This window comes from Fundulus heteroclitus, chromosome 16 (genome assembly GCF_011125445.2).
Source record: "Fundulus heteroclitus isolate FHET01 chromosome 16, MU-UCD_Fhet_4.1, whole genome shotgun sequence".
Classification (NCBI taxonomy): domain Eukaryota; kingdom Metazoa; phylum Chordata; class Actinopteri; order Cyprinodontiformes; family Fundulidae; genus Fundulus; species Fundulus heteroclitus.
This window is the reverse complement of record NC_046376.1, coordinates 28454174-28472832: the sequence shown is the minus strand read 5'-3', so window position 1 is coordinate 28472832 and position 18659 is coordinate 28454174. Positions and strand designations below refer to the sequence as shown.

The 18659-nt window shown below is 41.8% G+C and overlaps 1 protein-coding gene across 1 annotated transcript in view; it reads left to right on the top strand.

Annotated features, from left to right (window-relative positions):
• Positions 1-1939: 1939 nt before the first annotated feature.
• The window catches only part of LOC105938065 (ankyrin repeat and fibronectin type-III domain-containing protein 1), a 29637-nt gene continuing 12917 nt past the window's right edge, over positions 1940-18659 (top strand). The window contains exons 1-5 of the mRNA XM_012879681.3: positions 1940-2114; positions 7844-8149; positions 10862-11129; positions 11241-11441; positions 16713-16826. Coding sequence (XP_012735135.2) covers positions 7988-8149; positions 10862-11129; positions 11241-11441; positions 16713-16826 — 745 coding nt within the window. The 5' untranslated portion in view covers positions 1940-2114; positions 7844-7987. The remainder of the gene's footprint in view (positions 2115-7843; positions 8150-10861; positions 11130-11240; positions 11442-16712; positions 16827-18659) is intronic.

Below are 18659 nucleotides of genomic sequence, written 5' to 3'. Positions count from 1 at the left end.
AGCAGAGTGGTGCATAATATTTCATGGTTTTCAAATTTCCTGACAAATCTGAAAATCTGAAAGTAAGTCAAGCATCTTCTTTGCTCTCATACCCCTAAAAGACATGCAATGCAAATAACTGCCTTCAGAAATCACCTAACTGGTACATTTCTGATTTTGAATCCAACAGAGTGCACCTGTATGTAGTTCAAACTCACGATAAAAGCAGCTGTTGTGTGAGGACCTTGGTGGTTATTACAGAACATTAGTGAACAAACAGCATCATGAATACCACGGAAAACATCGATCAGTTCAGGGATAAAATTTTAGTTTGTATCCAAATCGTGTGTGTGTGTTGAGAAACTGACTCTAGACTAGATCTTTGGAAGATTTTATAACTCTAAGTTGCATTTTTCCTTCCACCCGCCATAACAAAATTTGATTAGTACCAGAAAAGCAACATGACTTTTTATAACAATAACATTTTCTTATGACACTTCCTCTAGGAGAGGTGTTTATATATATAAATAAAAGAACAATTTCATTTTTGTTTTTAGGTTCAATATGTGTTCTTCAATGAGACATTTAATTTTTATAGAAAAATTACATGAAAAATGACATTCCTCACACTATTATTAACATTCTTTTTGGATATGCCATGCACATATAAACAAAGAGGAAAACTGCAAAACTTAGCATTTTTTTTTTAAATTACTACCATGTTTTAAAACATTGCTCGCTGTCATTGTCCCTGTCATTTTTGAACAAAGTTATCAAAAACCACCAGAAATGTCACGTAGAGAGTACTCAGAGGCCACAAAATCAAAACAACTTATTTTTAAATTTAAAGTGCAAAATCTTTTATTTTATTTTTTTACCTGCTCAACAATAAACTAAACACACAAAATACTTTAATGAAGTAAGAAAATTAGTCTGGTTTCTGTAAAGAAAAAAAATATTAAAAAAAAAAGGAAATCTGTAAATCGTTCCAGTTTTCTCTTGCAGCTTCACCCAGCAAACACCATCCTATTGGTTGATCATCTTTTTCTTGTTTTTTGTACATCTTTTCAGCAATGACAACAGAATTTGACTCCCTCTTGCTTTATTTTGCCAGGATAAATAAATGGGCACACCCAAGTCTGCTTTGGGGTAAAAAAACTAAACAAACAACAAAAAAAATCATGGTCCTATTCACTGTTAACTTAAATTAAAAGCAGAAAACATGACTGATACAAAATCAAACCTTGTGTCTTGCATTTTCCATTTTAAGAGTAGTTTATGTGTGTATGTGTTTTTTAAATGCTTGAACTATGAGAGCCACCCGAAATCATTCAGAGGCCTGCAAGTGGCCCTTGAGCCGCACTTTGGACACCAGTGATCCATGTGACTCACACAGACCCCTGGTTTAGAGCAAAGTAAATCAATGTCTGAGAATGGTCCAGTCAAAGTCCAGACTTGAAAATATTCTTCACAGATGCTCTCTAGCCGACTAACTTTCCAACAAATTCATAAGGGCGGCAATAACTGCAGGGAAGCACTGTTTCATTCATCTATTTGTACTTTTCAAGGTTTTTGTCCTGACATTTCAGACGTAACCACAAGCAGACGTTGGTTGTCTGCTTGTGACAAGGCAGTCTTGCACTATAAATAGGGGCTGCAGACAGGCCGCCCACCCCCACCCCCAGCGGAACGCTGCAGAATCGCAGGAATCTGACAATAGAAACCGCAGCAGGTGATCAAGTGATAACAAAAAAAGTTCAGCTCTGGACATTAAAACCAGCTAACAAGAGGGCATCCGTAGTTGTAACAACCATAGAGGACTGACATTATCTCAAGGTGTTTTTTTGTTGTTGTTTTTTTTTTTTTTTTACGCATAACTAACTCTAAAGACGTAAATTGAGGAAGTGGGCGGAGCACGGAAAACCGTGCGCGCGTGAGTGGGAGTGGGACAATCTTCGGTCCCCCGGCGGCTCTGACGGTCAGGTGCGCCTCTCAGTCTGCGGCGCAAACTTGGCGAGGCGATGGATTTTATCCGATCAGCGGGCTGGCGTTTCTGAACAAATCAAACTATGTCGTAGTAGCGTCGCTGCAGCGCCGCACAGAAGGCCGATTCGGGTGAAAACAATCACTCAACGGTAAGAGATGCTGGATTGTTAAACAGGATCATAATAACGATGGTATTAAAAGGCGGAGCTGCTTTACAGAAAGATCTCCTGACCTTGTTTGGTGAAAGTGTGGTCTGAAAGTTTTTTTAAACGTTCTCAGAATTTCATTCTTGCCTCAAGAGCATCAAAAGTTGGAGATCAGACCCGTATATTGCAAAAGTTTTTTTCACCCATTAAATAGCAAATTAAGGATGAACTGTTGATCTGAAGCGAAACAAGTTTTTCTCAGTCAGTGAGTGAGGTCCTGGAGGGAAATTAAGAGTTCTTGTAAATTTGCAGCCTATGATGATAAAAAAAAAGAAAAAAAAAAGAAATTTTTTTTTTCTAAGAACTTCTAAAAAGTTGATTGTCAGAATAAAAGTGGTTCAAAATCGTCTCTACAGAGCTTAACTTCCTCATTACTCAGTTCATGAACAACTGGATTATGTTACAGGACTTTTTTTTTGTCTTCAACACTATTTAACCAACAATGATCACTCCAAGACATGGGTCAGGTTATAATGGCAACTTCTAGGTAACCAAAAGCGTCATATTATGAATAAGGAGCTGGAACAACAATGAAGCACCATATTCACAGAGAAGCAGCTGTACGCAGGGAAACCGACCCCTTTCTGAGAATTGCATTACCTACACAAACCGGAGGACTGATGTAAAATGGGTTTGTGTACAAATCATGAGACCAGAAAACTCCTTCGTAGCTTCAAATAGAATGTTAAATTTCAGAGACAGATGGTTCCATTACCTGATCTGAGCCTTATTTCACCCCAGAAGTTGTAATAATCACTTTATGGTGCAGGTGAACTCGAGCACATTGCTCTCATTCACTCAACAATAAATCCTTGATTAGTCAGTGAGATGTAAAGAAAAAAACAGCACAGCATTTCCCTGTGAGCTGAATCTCATTCTCACAATTTCCCAGTGTTTGTATAACAAATATCTGTCATCTTGGGTTTCCCAGTAGTGACAAGTCATTCTATGCAAGAATGGAAATGGTTCAAAAGTGACCACAGAGGTCCATGGCGGTGTTAGAGTTAGAGAGTACCCTGATGGGACCAGTTGATGCAACATGCGATGTGTTGAATCTGGTTGTACGTGGAGTAATCAACTAAAATTCCTACTGACAGATTTTTAAGGCTCCACCTCAGTTCACCCCCTGAACCTTAGGTACCAAGACATTGTCTTCATCTACTTCTGTAATCCTATAAACAAGCAATTTCGGACAGACGTGCTAAAATCATAGCATGTCGCTTCATTTTTAGATGCATTTAACTATTATCATTACTTATGAAGATATGTGGATCTAAAAATACTGAGCTCTATGTATTATTAGTGTTATTCACATGTAACTGCATGGGTTCTGGTCCCCATTTCGGCCAGTTGACTTTATAAAATAACACAGATTATTTTTCAATCAGAATCACAATCTAAATCACAATATTTTATTATGTCAACTGCAATGGCTTCCTTGGACGCAATAACAGAAAAGTAAAATTTTAGGTACCATGCATTAAAAGTGTGCATGCCAGTAACACGTTTAGGCGGCTTAACCAGACTGCCAACAGCTCTTGATGCTCACACCGCAAGTACATTGTTAATGACTGACACTAAAGATAACAGAAAATGGTGGAGTCATTATTAAGATGGGGGGGAAAAAAGGATAGAGTCAGGAAAATGTTGGTTAGCTATGATAATTTATTCAGTAATACCATTGCAATTACATGCCATGTGATATTGCACCACCGTAGCTACTACATTTTATTTTCTGGGGCCATACAGCTCCCTAAAGTAGAAGGCAGTGGAATGTAAAAAAATCTCTTTAAATTGTTTCTTGTCAAAATGGGTATTACACGCTCTCATAGTGAGTATAAAACTCTTCATAGTTGGTATGAACATCCCTCAATGGACAGAACTGATTTGTCCCAAAAAAAAAGATGTATACAAAACAACCTCAACTAAACAAATACCAAATGGTGACTGTGCATGATGACCAGCATTCATTTTGTTTAAATAAATTACCTATCATAATAAGTTGATCTCAGTAATTTTTTTTTCATATAAAAAAATCTAATGATAATTTATTTTGAATTTGAAATGCAATATACCAAAACAAAAATATCTAAACTGGTGTTTTATTATTATTATTTTTATTATTTAGAGTGCGTTGTGCTTACTCTAAGGAATTTTTTTAGAAATAGCGCTGAACCATACATCCTGAAACCAGAATAACTTATTTTTCTGTGGTTTTGGATATTGATCCAGATCATTGATAAAGCTACGCTGATCATCATGACCACCCATCTAATGCCAGGTCTTAGTTCTGAAGTGGGGGGAGTCTGTAACTCATCTCCCCTTGTTTGGTTTCAGGAAATGAGACCCATCTGGGTGTGATTGGTCAATAAAAATCTTTAATTATGTAGCAAATGTCATTTCCCCTGCAGAATAGTGTGTTTTAAGATGATATTTTAATAGAGTTGCTTACTTAATATGTCTTTTTTTAACATCATGGCTGATTGTTCTTGCATAAATACAACTCTGGGCCATCTTCTGCCTCTTCTTCTGTGTCCAATGTTGGTTCAGAAGTTGGAGATAACAACATTTGAAGACAGTTTTAGATACATTAAGAATCTCCACTTGCTTTTCTCTTTTCACAAATAGGTTTCACAAACTGAAACTGCACTTTAAATAATCAGTAAGCAGTAAGGAATAATCCAGTTCCGTTTAGCTTCAAAATTGCCTCAATTAAACAATCAGTAGGTTGTATTGATGCCAAGACATTAAAGTAGCTAATCTTTTGTGATTTCACAAACAGAAATAAAGTTTCACAAATCTTCAAATTGGGTTTTAAAGAACCTCTGTTTAGCGAAGCATTTTTTTTTCTGTTCAAATGGTCCAAGTGTTGCTTAGCGCCAGCATTGTTGGCCATATTTGCTTCATGGTGCACAACACAGGGAATGCTCTCTCTCTAATGACTGGAAATTAGGGTTTGAATCAAACTCTAGAAAAGTTGCTTTGACCACAGAAGTTATTTATAGGTTTATAGACTCTTTTTTTGTTTTTTAGTTTTCAAGCACTTTAGAGCAAACATCTGACACTATGGGTCCCTGGGCAGGTAACCATATCAGAATCACTACTACAGATTGGTTTGGATGCAAGGGACTTTTTGCTACCATTACGTGCCCTTTATTAACCTCAAACAGACAATCCATTCAGTCTAAAAACTTACTTTTAGGCATAAATCAATCAATTATGATCCAACCCTTTCTCACAGTTGACTGTGCACCGTCACTTCCTGTGGGATTAAACAGCATTATTCATTGCAGAGCTCGAGAGCCACTGCATTTCGCAGACTGACAAACCGGAAAGCCCGCTTGCAAACATGCGACACTCTCAGGTCTGCGTCATAGAGCTTTGCAGAGGTTATAGAGAGAAAAAAAAAGAAAGCGTCGCCTAGAGTTGCGAGGCTGACAAAAACCACAGTGGATCAGTGGTGTGTTTCCCCTCACAGGTCAGTGTTTCACTGCACCCTGCTCACGTATTCTCTAAAGGGCAGCTTCCAGTTTCTAAGAACCCTCCTTTGTCTTGTTTTATCTGAAAGACAAACACTAAACACGAGCTTATCTCCTCCAGCTAATGTCTCCTCAGCACTTTCGGTGAGTTTTGTAGGACACAATAAACAAACAGAGACAAGGCCTTCCAGTAGCTCTCGATGAGGCCCTTGCACTCCTGCATCCAGACGCAGCGACAGTGCATGCACTGTGCAGACTACTGAACCACGGCGTGGGTTAACAGGCACGATGGGGGTGTGGTATCATTATGGCTAAATCAGAATGCACCGCGGGAGTAGTTGATTTCTCCCAAGGACAGTTCCCCACTTAGCGCATAAAGACTTGGTTCCCCAGGGAGATGAGATGACGATGGTGACAGATCCACTTATTCATATCTGACATCCTGTGAATGTCCCGCCTTTAGAAAGACGCTCTTCTAGCCGGGAGGCTTTTGAAATGAAGTCGAAGCGACACAAAAATGACTCCAAACTGTGGAGAGGATGAAAAGAAAAACAGTGTCACAAAAAGAGACATGCTGACTGAAGGGGGTGGTGGGTAGGGGGGGGACCATGCACCAGAACCCAATCATAATCACATGGCTTCAAACCATCCTGCACTATCATTACTGTTACGAATTTGTTCATACCCATTAAACTTTTTCACATTTTGTCACATCACAGCATAAATGTCCGTGTATTACAGGGATTTGATGTCATAGGTCACAATACAGTGGTACGTAAGTGAAGGTAGAGGGCAATCATGGCAAACATTTGGAAGTAGAACTTGGAAAACATTTCTTGATGAAAATCTAATTCCTCGTCTAGAGAATAAAAAAACTGCCCATTGTTCTTCACCGAATATCTCAAGCTCGGTCAGATTTTATTGGAAAGCTTTTGTGAATATCAGTTTTTTGAAACTTTTTGTATTAACTTTAGTACTGGAGTTGAACTGGATAGTCCCAACACATGAACACAAGTTATTTGATGTGAGCCACGCCATCCTAACTCTGGCTGTCTGTTGTCCCGCTGGAAGGTGAGCCTCCGCCCCATTCTTGGCTGTTTTTATTTAGCTCCATCCATCTTAACGTCAAACCTCTAACCAGCTTCCTATCACAAAATATCATCCCCACAGCATGATGCTGCCACCACTATGTTTCACTGTGGAGATGTGGTGTTTTTTTATTTATTTATTAATCTTTTTGCATAGATTAAAAGGAAATCTCACGTGACCAGAGCACCCGTTTCCTAATGTTTGCTTTATCCCCTAAATGGTTTAGCGTAACCCTTGCTTTAAACTTGTCCACAGCATTTTTCCCTGACCTGTCTGATGTGTTCCTGCATCTTCACGACGCTGTTTGTTCTGTAATGTTCTCTAACCAGGATGGCCAGGACTCCCCTGTAACTGAGATTTTAATGTTTTCTGGGTCAGAGAAACTAGGTTGGAGGCCATCAGAACAGAAGCTGGCTCTATGCTGGGAATAAATTGCACAATCTTTTGACTTTTTACTAATTAGGTTGACTTCTGAAAGTGACTGGCTGAGCTGGATTTTAATTTCCTGGTGATATCAGAGGGGCAATGAATAGAAAAAAATTAAGAAAACCACGTATCACGTTCGTTCCCCTTTGTATTGAACCGTTGCATAAAACCCCGAGGTTTGTGGTTGTAACATGTGAAAAAGGTCAGGAGGGTTTTTGCAAAGCGTTTTATGCTCTGAAGCTGCTAATACAAAACAGATTTAAGTTCGTAACAGTGAGAGAGAATTATGTGTTTCTGGGATTTTTTTTTTTCCAATTCTCGGTTAATAAAAGTGACAGTTCGGTCTGTTGGGAGATTGCTCTGAGAGGAAAGGAGACCCTGGTCACATAACAGCAGGTAAGAGGAGAACAAGCAAAAGAACAGGCAGAAGCTGAATCCTTCAAGGCATTTTTCATCTACTTTGAACGGGCATAACCCGTGTCCATTTATTCACTCAACAGCTCTCAGCCAATTTTCAGCACTCAAGTTAGCAGAAAATTGTCTTCATTGAAAAAAAGAATCATTTAGCCTCACTCACTGTTTTGTTTTATTTACTTTCTTCTTGTTTCCCATCTTTCTCACCCCTTACATTTCACCCTTCTCCCGACTTTTGTCAATCTCCCCCGTTGTTGCTCTCAGAGTTCTAACTCTTCCTGCAGTTCCCTAACGTTTCACATCTTTTTTCCCCCCCGACATTGTCATCAACTACTCTCCTTCTCCTCCTGTCCCCCGCCTCTCCTTTTGCCTGCCCTTTTTCCTCTCCATCTCCTCGTCTCCTCTGTCATGTCCATATCCATGAGGAACCCACCTCAACGCCGGCGCTCTCTGGGTCCCGTCTCACCCAAACGAATCTACAGGAACCTCTCCGTCAGGCTGAGGGGAGGAGAGTCCTCCGTTGCCGCGGCGGTGGATGCACCCAAGCGCACCAGCAGGCCTGCAGAAGCCGTAAGACGCTCGCACTCTCTTCACGCCTTGCCTTCTACTCCACCGAACCACATGTAGCGTCAACAAAGAGCCCAGCCCGAAGCTGTTTTATACCTTACTGTTTTCTGAGAACGTGTGTGACTTATTTTCATAAACATATAGAGCAAAAAAAAAGGCTATCCAATTCACCCTGGGCTTTGTGAGAAAGTAATCGCCCCTTAAACTAATGATTGCTTGTGCCACACGTGGCGACACCAACTGCCATCTAATGAAAATCTTTATTTTGTCATTGCAATGAAACGTGTCTTTTTTTTTTAACCTTTCAGCGGGCAGCCACTGTGCAGGGCCCGGGGAGCCTTGTTGGGCTAAGGGTCTTGCTCAGGGACCCAGAGTGGCAGTCTGTGGGATTCGAACCGGGGGGGGCTTGTAACATTGCCAGGACACATACACCCTGCTCTGACCACCGGGCAACAATTTTATTGGGCTGTGGAGGAATTTTGGCCATTGTTTGCTGAATTGTTTTAATTCAGCCACATGCATGAACAGTTTTCATGTGACGCCACAGCATTTTCTCGGGTCTACAGTCCGGACTTTGACTAGACCCTCATTCAGGTTTTTTTTTTTTTTAGCCATTTAGAGGTGGAGTTATTGGTGTGCTTTGGACCGTCGCTTTATTACTCAAGGTTACCCATACCTTAGCAACACGAAATGACAGCCTGATGTTCTCCTTCGGGCTGAACTCGTGGCTCCACCATTTATGTTAACCACCACCATGTTTGACTGTTCATATGATGATCTTTTCTGAAATGCTGTTAGGTTTTTTGCCAGATGTAATGGGATGCACACTTTCCAAAAGTCTTACTTTTATCTAAAGTCTTTGTGACTATCAAGATGTTTTTCTTAGCTATATGGGGTGAGCCTAGGTGTTCTGTTGGGTCAGCGGTGGTTTCTGAAGCTCTCCCGTGGATGCAGTGATCGCCCAGTCTGTTTATTATTGTTGAATCATGAACTCAGACCTTATCTGAGGCGAGCGAGGCCTGCAGTGCTTAAGTTGCTGTTCTTTGTCATTATGTGTCCTCCTGGATGAATTGTTAACGTGCTCCTGGAGTAATTCTGTCCGCCCGGCTGCTCCTGAAAGGTTTACCCTGCTGTTCCATATCTTCTCCATCAGTGCATGACATCTCTCACTTTGGTTCGCTGGAGTCCCGAAGTCGTAGCTTTGTAATCCTTGCCAGACAGACTGAGGTCAGTGACTTAGACTCTCGTCTGTTCTTTAATTTTCTTCAGACTGGAGCATGATGTGTTGCTTTTTGAAAGCCTTTGGCCTTCTGCATGTTGTCAAATGGACTCTGTTTAAGTGGGTACCTGGTTCTACAGGTCTGGCAGTAATCAGGCCGGGGTGTGCAGCTGGTGAAAATTGACCTCAACTTTCCAATTTACAAGGGGGGCCGATTACTTTTTTCTCACAGGGCCAGGTTGTTCTGAATTGATTTCCCCCCCCCCCTAAATGAAATTGTCATTTGAAAATTAGATTTTGTATATTGTTTTTGTTTTCCAATAAGACTGTTATTGGAACCTTGTTGATGAGTCATTCCACCCACAACAAAGTTTCCAGAGTATAATTAGAAAATTACAAATTAAAGTGACACTACGTAAACCTCTCTCTGGAACCGTATTATTTTGGTACCTTTAGGTAGAGTAACTGATGGTCAGCATGTTTTGGGCCGTTTTGGCATTTGTTTTGAAGCGCAAAGCTGATTCTCCAGAAGCTCACGACGAGACGAGCAGTGTTTGCGCTATTACTGAGCTGAGTGTATGCAAAGGAGCTTGCACGAAGCGTTGTGGCTTTGACCTGTTCTGTGGTGAAGAGTTATAACTACGTCTGCTGCATCTGCGCGACCTTGGCTGCTCGGTGGATCGTATTTCAGGTTGTTTCCAAGAAGCAACGGCTTACAAAATCGTAACGTTCGACTGTTTGCAATAGAGAGTATGCGATAATGTTAGTCATTGTTGCGTTAATGATATGGCTTGTGATAAATACAGAAAAAGGTAAAGCATTAATGTCTCTCTGCTTTAGGATCGTAGCAAACGTAAACATGAGATGCTTAGTCTATCCCGCTTCTAAAAAAACAACAACATTCATCATTTCCATCAGTGAAAAGGTTGCCTCTGCCCGACTCGTAATGTCTTGGCAATGCAACAACTTAGCTGTCGTTGCTTATCAACCGGACCACCTCTTTACCTTCTCAGGCATTTTTGTTGCATCAAACATGATGTCACCAAACATATTAGGGGCAGGGTGCTTATACTTACTGCGCTTCAAGCGATTCTTTATGATATGCATAGTACGATATGTGATTTTGTGATTAAGACACATTTGGGATAGATTGCGCAGCCCTAATAGAGAGCATGATCTCCCCTATAAAGAGTTGGACTAAAAAGAAAAAGAAAACGTTTCTGAACAGATCACCACCACTTTCCTTTCATCTACGGTAACCATTTTATTCAGTAGCAACTCCAATTCCCAAGCTTTCTCTATCTCATGAAGGTAGCGTATGAGTTTGTCGTCCTCGGCTGCTTTGATTTATAGATTTTGTGTTTTTTTCCCCCCTCAGTCTTTGCGACTCCCTTCTCCCTCTACCTTGCTAAATAAATCTCTTTTGACATCTAAACCTTCTTTCTCTTTCTTACGCTCCCTTTTGGCGGCGCACCCTTCCTCCTTCTCCCCATTAGTACAAGACCCTGTGGGAGGCGGTGGAAAATGAGGACACTGTGGCTGTGCAAACCCTTTTGTCCAAAGATCATGCCAGCTGTGGAGGAGGAGGAACAAGCTTGTGGGAGAGAGGAGAGAAGAAAGAGAAGGACTGGGAGAGAGATAAAGAGAAAGGGGTGAACAGAGTGAGCGAACAGGGTCTGGTTCCGCTGGATGTGGCGGCACTTACCCACAACTCCCCTCTTCTTCATGTGCTGACAAAGGCAGGAGCCAGACATAACCCTATATGTAAGTTCTGTGATTTAATTGGTCAAAAAGAGCATGAAAATAGCTAGGGGTTCATTTTTACCTAATAAGTCTCGTACATTGACTGTCTGCCTCTGGTGCTTCACCTCTCAGTGTGCCGGCCAGCGGACTGGGGGCTCAAGCTGGATGCCCTGGTGGATCTGGCCAGTAATCGAGTGGAGGAGAGGAAGTCGGAGTTGGCCAGAAAAACAGGAGCAGGCCCCCAGGCGCAGGCTGAGGTCCAGAGACAGGCCCGCCTCTGGAGACTCCGGCTGCAGCTGTACTGCCGGATGAGAGAGAACTTCCAGAACACAGGTCAGTGCTGTCGGGTCAGATTGTAGTACTTTATGAACTGCGAAGTACTCCTAGCCCTTGAACTCTTCCACGTTTTGTCACGTTATGTTACATCCACACACCTGGGTGTGTTTTTCTCAGGATTTTATGCGACATAAAGTAAAGCATCAATGCAAAGTGGATATATGGTTTGCAGAATTTAATGCTAGTAAAGACCTGCACTTATAATCGGCCCCAAGAGTCAATACTTTGGAGAACCACCTTTTACAGACACAATTGTAATTACCGCTTTGCACATCAAAACACTGACATTTTGCCCATTCTTCTTTGCAAAGCAGCACAAACTCAGTCAGATCGAATGAAGAGAGTCTGTGAATATCCATTTTCATTTCTTGTCACATGTATTCAATTGAATTTAGGTCTGGCCTTTGACTAGGCCATTTTTACACATAAGCTTTGATCACACCAAGTTTTTCTCCCAGGACTGCCCTGTATTTTCATCTATCCAGCCACAGCATGTCATAGGAATGGTGTGCTCAGGAAATGTGAAGAGTCAGTTCTACCAAAAGCCAGAATGCCCAGTTTTGGTGTCGGTGGTGCATGGATTTTATGTAGTTCTGAATATAAAAGTAAAACAATCATAAGCATTTTTGAAAATGGCACTTTGCCTCCACTCCACAATTATGTATAATTGTGTGTTGGGCTATCAAATAAAATTTGTAAGAAAACACATTACAGTTTACAAAATGGGAAAATGTTCAAGGGGTGTGAATAGTTTTGCAAAGCACCGAGACAGTCCTTACTACCATGAGCGGTTCTAGACAGGGGCCAGTGGCCCTGTAGATCGTGTCCTGGCTCCTGTTTTGGCCCCTATACTGAAGACATAATATTGAATAAAATTCTTATGATGGCACAGATATTGTAACTGATTGGTCCCCTGGACCAGTTTTATTTTTTTGCTTTTACAGCTTTGCTTTAACAGTGATTTAAAAATTAGGGTGTTGCACTTTTAGCTTCAGCCGTATTGAGACAGGATCCCAGTATTCATCTGCTAGATCAGGGGTCTGCAACCTGCAGCTCCGGAGCCACAAGTGGCTTTTTGACTCTGTGGCTCACTTAACACATTAAACGCTGAAATATTGCTGTTTTATATTTTTTTTATTCCTTTGTTCTGTGGTCCCATAAAAAGATGGCCCAACTGTAGCACCCCCTGGTGAGTTTGGTCTAGAACCCCTGCTGCTTCCTACCCTTACAATGCGTTTTATCCCCTAAAAATACCCTGTTAGCTATGAAGCCATCAAGACCAAAATTCTAGTTTTGGTCTGTGAAGATTTAAAACTTGTTTGCTCTTTTAAAGACAGCAGATTTTTTTATTTCCACCCTAAAATGTTTTCATGTTCTGTCTTCTTATTCGTTCATTAAACCCCTTCATGCCTTAAAATGGATTAGATCTAACTTCACATTCTTGCCTCATTCAGCATGACTATGCAAATGAGTCAGTGTCACCTTTCTAAGGCATGCTCCTCGCTCTTCCTGTGCGCGTGAGAGAAAGCACACTTCCTTCACCAGTAATCCTGCTACGAGACACCGTGCCAGGGAACATTGCTGATGCTCATGTTTTATTAAACAGGAGAATAAAACGCCATGCTCCATTTGCAAATGAAGATGTCCCACAACAATCAAATGCATCCCAATAGGCTAAAGAAAAAAATCGAAAAATAGCAGTCAAAAAAAAAAAATTAAACCAAACAAAAAGATCCCTGGGTGTAATTTGCACAGAACGTTTTGCAGCGCCTTACAGATGTGCTGAGACCCCTGAATGTTTTTTTACATTTTGTCAGGTTACAGCCACAGACCTGAATGTGTTTCAGGAAGAGTTTACGTGACCAAAACAGAGTAATTACTAATTCTGATGGAGAATGAGGAAGAATACATTGTTTTAAAAATATTTTACCCTTTTATAAAGTGTGCCGTGCTTTTATATTCAGCATCCTTAATTTGATGGGCAGCGTACTGTAGGCACCGGGCGCTGCCATTTTTACAATCAATGCCAGAAGTCCACACTGGAAGTTTTGGATATTATAATATGCGGATACCAAGAGAAAGGTAAGAAAACCTAAACCTGAAGTCAGTGGATTCATTAACTTCCTGGGCCGACTTCCTGTGAATTTGGGAGTACCTTTATTTATTTTTTATTTTTGTTGTTTTCTTTACTCGTGTCATGAACAACATGAATTACAGTCAATTTCACTAGACTTCCGGTGTGAACTTTTGGAATTGATTGCAAAAATGGCGGTGCCATTCCGCTGCATTCGGGTTCTCTAGCTTAATTGTGGTACCATTAAATAAACTAGTTGCCTTCAGAAGTCATCAGTAAATAACAAACTCAGGGGTAACTTCATCTCAGTATAAATGCAGCTGTTCTATTAACAGCATCAAGCATAAACCAGCATCATGAAAACTAAACAACACAACAGACAGTTCAGTGAGAAAGCCTTGGAGAACTTTAAAGCAGGGTCAGGTAATGAAACAATATCCTAAGTTTTGAACATGTCATCTGGTTCAATCTGTCCTCTGAGAATGGATAGAATAAGGCACAACTTCAAACCTGCTGTGACATGGCTGTCCACGGCACCAGACCAAATTTCAGGAGCCGGTAAAAGGCCCATGGCAGCTCTGGAGGAGGTGCAGAGGCCCACCGCTCAGGTGGCGGAATTTGTTGACGACTATTAGTCTATCACTCCACAAATCTGGCCTTTTATAAAATAACTTTAATTAATAAAATTTCTTTTGCAGTTTGCCTCGCACCATGTAGGGAACACATGTGAAAGACGGTGCTCTGGTAAAATGAGCCGAAACTAAACCACCTGGCCTACATGGGAAACACCAGATGTGGCCGAAAACTATCATAGCACACCAACCCCCACGTTGAAACACGGAGGTGGAAGCATCATGCTTCTGGGGTGGCTGAGCTAAGGCTATTTTACAAAGAAGACTGTAAAAGTTTAATCTCTAGATTACGCTGGTAGAGACATATCCCAAAAAGACCAGGAGCTGTAATCTCAGACGTTGGGGCTGAACTGGATGCTACACCTTTCAGATTTTGATTTGTAAAAAGAAAAACCTCATTTCCGATCTGCTTCACAACTATGCTCCACTTGGTCATGGCCTATAATACAAAACCCCCCAGTGAAATATATTGAAGTTTGTGGCTGCAACACGACAAAATGTAAACCAGCTTAAGAAGAATGAACACTCGGCTCGGCACGTTGCTGTAATTACACTGATATCCTGGTCTTTCCTGCACTTTCAGCAACGTGATGAGATTACCAAAGCAGCTAACCTTCAGTTCCCCTGCCTTTCATTTATTTTGACTTGCACAGGCCGATAAGGTGACGCTAATGTGTGTCCCCTGTTTTGTCGATTGCACGAGCACAAACTCTTCCAGCTGAGCAGGGGTAGCAGACCTGCAAAAGAAAGAAGGTAGCGCCAAAAACAGCATTAGCTGCTCTTGGTCTGAGCCGTGCAGGATGTGGGATGTGAATTCTGCACTGCTGCATCGTTTTTTTTTGCGTGACTCCGCTGGAAAGGGATGGATGCGAAGCTTTTAAAAATGCATCACAGAAAACCTTCAGCTGGATGTTTTAACGAGACACAGAATCGTTATGCGAAATTGTCTTTAAAGCGTAGCAACAGCCAACGAGACGCTTTCGCTCCGTTTCTAATCTACAAAGCCCCTCCGTGAGTGCCGACTAGACCACTGAGATCAGTCATCCCACTGTTTTAAGTTTGACTGATTTTTTTCTTCAGCTCTTTTGTTACGTTTTCACTAAAAGCTAGCCTTCTTTTCCTTTCCTTTTGTAACCTCATCTGAACTTCCAGCCGAGTCCCTTGTCATCACGCCGCCCAAATCCTCATTGCCGTGCCCTGCTCTCCCTCCGCTGGCTGTCTGGATCGAATAATACCTCGATGCTGGCAGATTTATGAGCAGGAGTCCGCAAAAGGCCAGCTTCTCAAGGCTGCTGTGCTTTTTACTTCGCACAAAAACCCCATTTATGTCTTCATTCTGTTTCTCCCTTCAGTGGTTCAATCAGTTGCGGGGGCTGTTCTAGTTGTTATGTTATTATATGTGTTTATTACCAGCTTTTAGTTAGAACTTGTTTCATTCCTCCTTCAAAGATCTTCAGATCTCTTCCCTGGCTGTTTTATAATCACACTTGTGAGGAGAACAAGGCCCCGGGTCTTCTTTTTTGTGTGCAGTGAAACTATGCATACTCTTATTACAAAACCCAGGGGAAGGGGAACGTTGGCTGAATGTTTAAAATCTAAAATATACATGAAATGTGGCCTAAGGTGCTTGACTTAGTGGGAATCCATTCAATTCCAGGTCACTGCTGAGCGTGAGCAAACTGTAAATCCCTTTGTCTAGACTCGGTGGGCAGAGCACGGTTGCATTTGATCGCAGAGGTGAAAGTCTGAGGCACGGTTACAGGCGGGGATGATAATGAGCAGCTCCCACGGTGTTCCAGAACCGTGGGAAGCTTCAAACGAAGGTTTATTTTGGTTTTAGTGAGATCTAAGAACATTAAATTGCTCGTTTACATCCAAGACAGGTTTAACTACCAGTTGCGTGGAGCAAAAAATGGAGAAGGTCTGTAACATTTTCAGCAGATTCTCAATTGCGTTTCAGGCTCTACTTTGACTGGGCCATCCTAAGACGTCCATATGCTTTGATTTAAAACAATGCGTTGTTGCAGCGGCCGTATTTTTAGACTTGCTTCTCTGGTAGGGAACCCTTCTGCTGCCCTTCCTCCAGCACCGGCCTGTATTTAGCTCCATCTTTTTACCCATCAACTCTCACCACCTTCTTTGGTCCGGCTTAAGAAAGGATGCTCCCTCCACCATGTTTCCCTGTGGGGACGGTGAGTTAGGGATCTGGCTCTGAAAGTTTTTGCATGAAGGCCAAAAAGTGCAGTTTTGGTCTCAAATCTGGTCTCTCGCCCTCAAAGACGGATCTGGACTTCCTATGGCCGTCTATCGACTGTGGCTTTCTTCTTGCCACTCCCACATAGAGGCCCGATTTCTGATAATAGTTTCCTGCCAGTAGATCGTCCCAGCCGAGTTGTGGCTCTCTGCAGCCCCTCCAGAGTGTCCATGGGGCTCTTGGCTGCTTTATCTAATCTTTTTTAACATACAGTAAATTGTCATAATTATGTTTTTAAGCAAGTTTTGCATGTTTTGTTTTGAGCTTGTGCTAAATATGCAGTTTTTGTCTTTAACTGTTCCATCCAGAGCTCCCAGGCCCTCCCAGCCACGTGTCTTTACTGGTAACCAGCACCTCTTCCCTATGCGTAGTGATCAAGGAGCCAGAGGGTACCACCATGGGGCTCATCACCCGCTATAAAGGTAGGTGGCGCGATTAAGATGGGAAAAATGATGATACAACCAGAGTTAAAGGAAATTGCTCCTTTTTTAAATTCTGAAGGATATCAGAACAAATATATTTTAACTTGAAATGTTCCAAACACACAGGAGAAAGTCATTTGTTTAACAAAACAGAGCAAAAACAGAGAAGCTGTGTGTGTGGAAAAACATCAGACACCTCACTGCCTGGACTTTGACTGGGCCGGTGCGACGTCTTGATTTTTTTTCTGCTATTTGGTGTAAAATTGCCTCCGTGGAGGATTGAGATCCAAGCCTTCTTCATGATCCAGTTTGGACCACGCTTTAGTTGACAGGCAGATGACCTCACATTTGGATCTAGTCTACTGTGGTATGCAGACGAGTTCACGGCCAACTCATTGGCTGCAAGTTGCTTGGCTCCTTTTATTGTGCAACAATGGGTTTGATTTGGCTACAAATAAATGAATAAGTGCCAAGGCCAAATTTTAACATAAATAGGTTTTTTACTTAAAATTACCAAGTCAGGTCACCTCCTGATTATCAGGAAATAAAAGTCAAACAGCTCTAAAAAAGAATGCAGTTACATACAGGTCAGTGTTGATTAGAAATTAGGTCAAATTAGCTTTCAAAGATTACAAAGAAGAACAGCTGCTGGGTGTTCAAAACAACTTGTTCACCTTGGCTAGGCCCAACGGTGGTCATCATTCTGCCACTGCCATGTTTGACAACATGTTTTTGTGTCCTCTGTCTAAAGGAGAGTATTTCAGAAGACTTGTGGTTCTCTTGGTTGCCACGTTGGCAGGCAAAGTGCAGAGATATTCTTTTATAAAGAAGAAACTTTCTTTTGGAAACCCTTCTAAACAAGCCGTACTGGTTCACTCTTTTGTTAATGACAGCTCCCAAATCGCCTGCCTTACATAGGTCGCCAACCTGATGGTGGTCAGCGGATCGAGTTCCTTTTATCAGCAGAATCTGGCTGCACCTCTAGATGCGTTTCTTTCAACACCAAGGAGTTCATGGTGGACTCAGTGACTGCAAAGCGCCCGAGGTTGTGTGTCTCCAAAACAAACCCAACATTATCTCCACTCCGCCGCTATTTTCAACAGCTGAAAGGTGTCCTTTGCTGTGTTTGATCTTTGCCCGACGTCTCACTGATTCGTAGGCAAACCTTTTTACATTCAGTCTCGTGGTTCATTCAGATACAAAACTTCCTGATCTAGGTTATGCTGTCGTATTATTTTGACAGACGAGGGATTTCTCCTTCATCCGTTCCCAAAAAAAAAAATCTTTTTATAACTGGAACGTCTTGAACTTTTAACATTAACGATGTTAACAGAGGCTCTCAGGGTTTCATAATACCCTTGGGTGTTTTGCAGCTTCTCTAAGCCTTGTATGGTCCGATCTTGAGGTGAATGTGCTGGGATGTAAACTCCTGGGAAAATTAGCAGCTTTCTTAAATGTTTTCCAGTTATCCATAAACTCTTTCGCTGTAGAAGAATGGACGGAATTCAGATTGCTTGGAACTATTCCCAGGTTGACTGGTCCCTCGTCATTTTGGATGTCTTTAGCAAGACGTTAACACATGGCTATATGCGCCACAGCGGCAAAACTGCCAAAAGTCCTGCTGTTACAGAGGTGATCACGCTGGTGACATCCGTATTAAAATACTGGATACAGTATGCCGTGGAATCCTCGGTGGACTCAATGACCAAAAGGTACCCAGAACTTATGTCTCCATCACAAGCCCGTATCATGACCCCGCCACCGCCATGCTTGACAGTTGGCATGAGGTGTCTGCACGGATATGTTGGATGTGGTTTTCACAAATGTGCACAA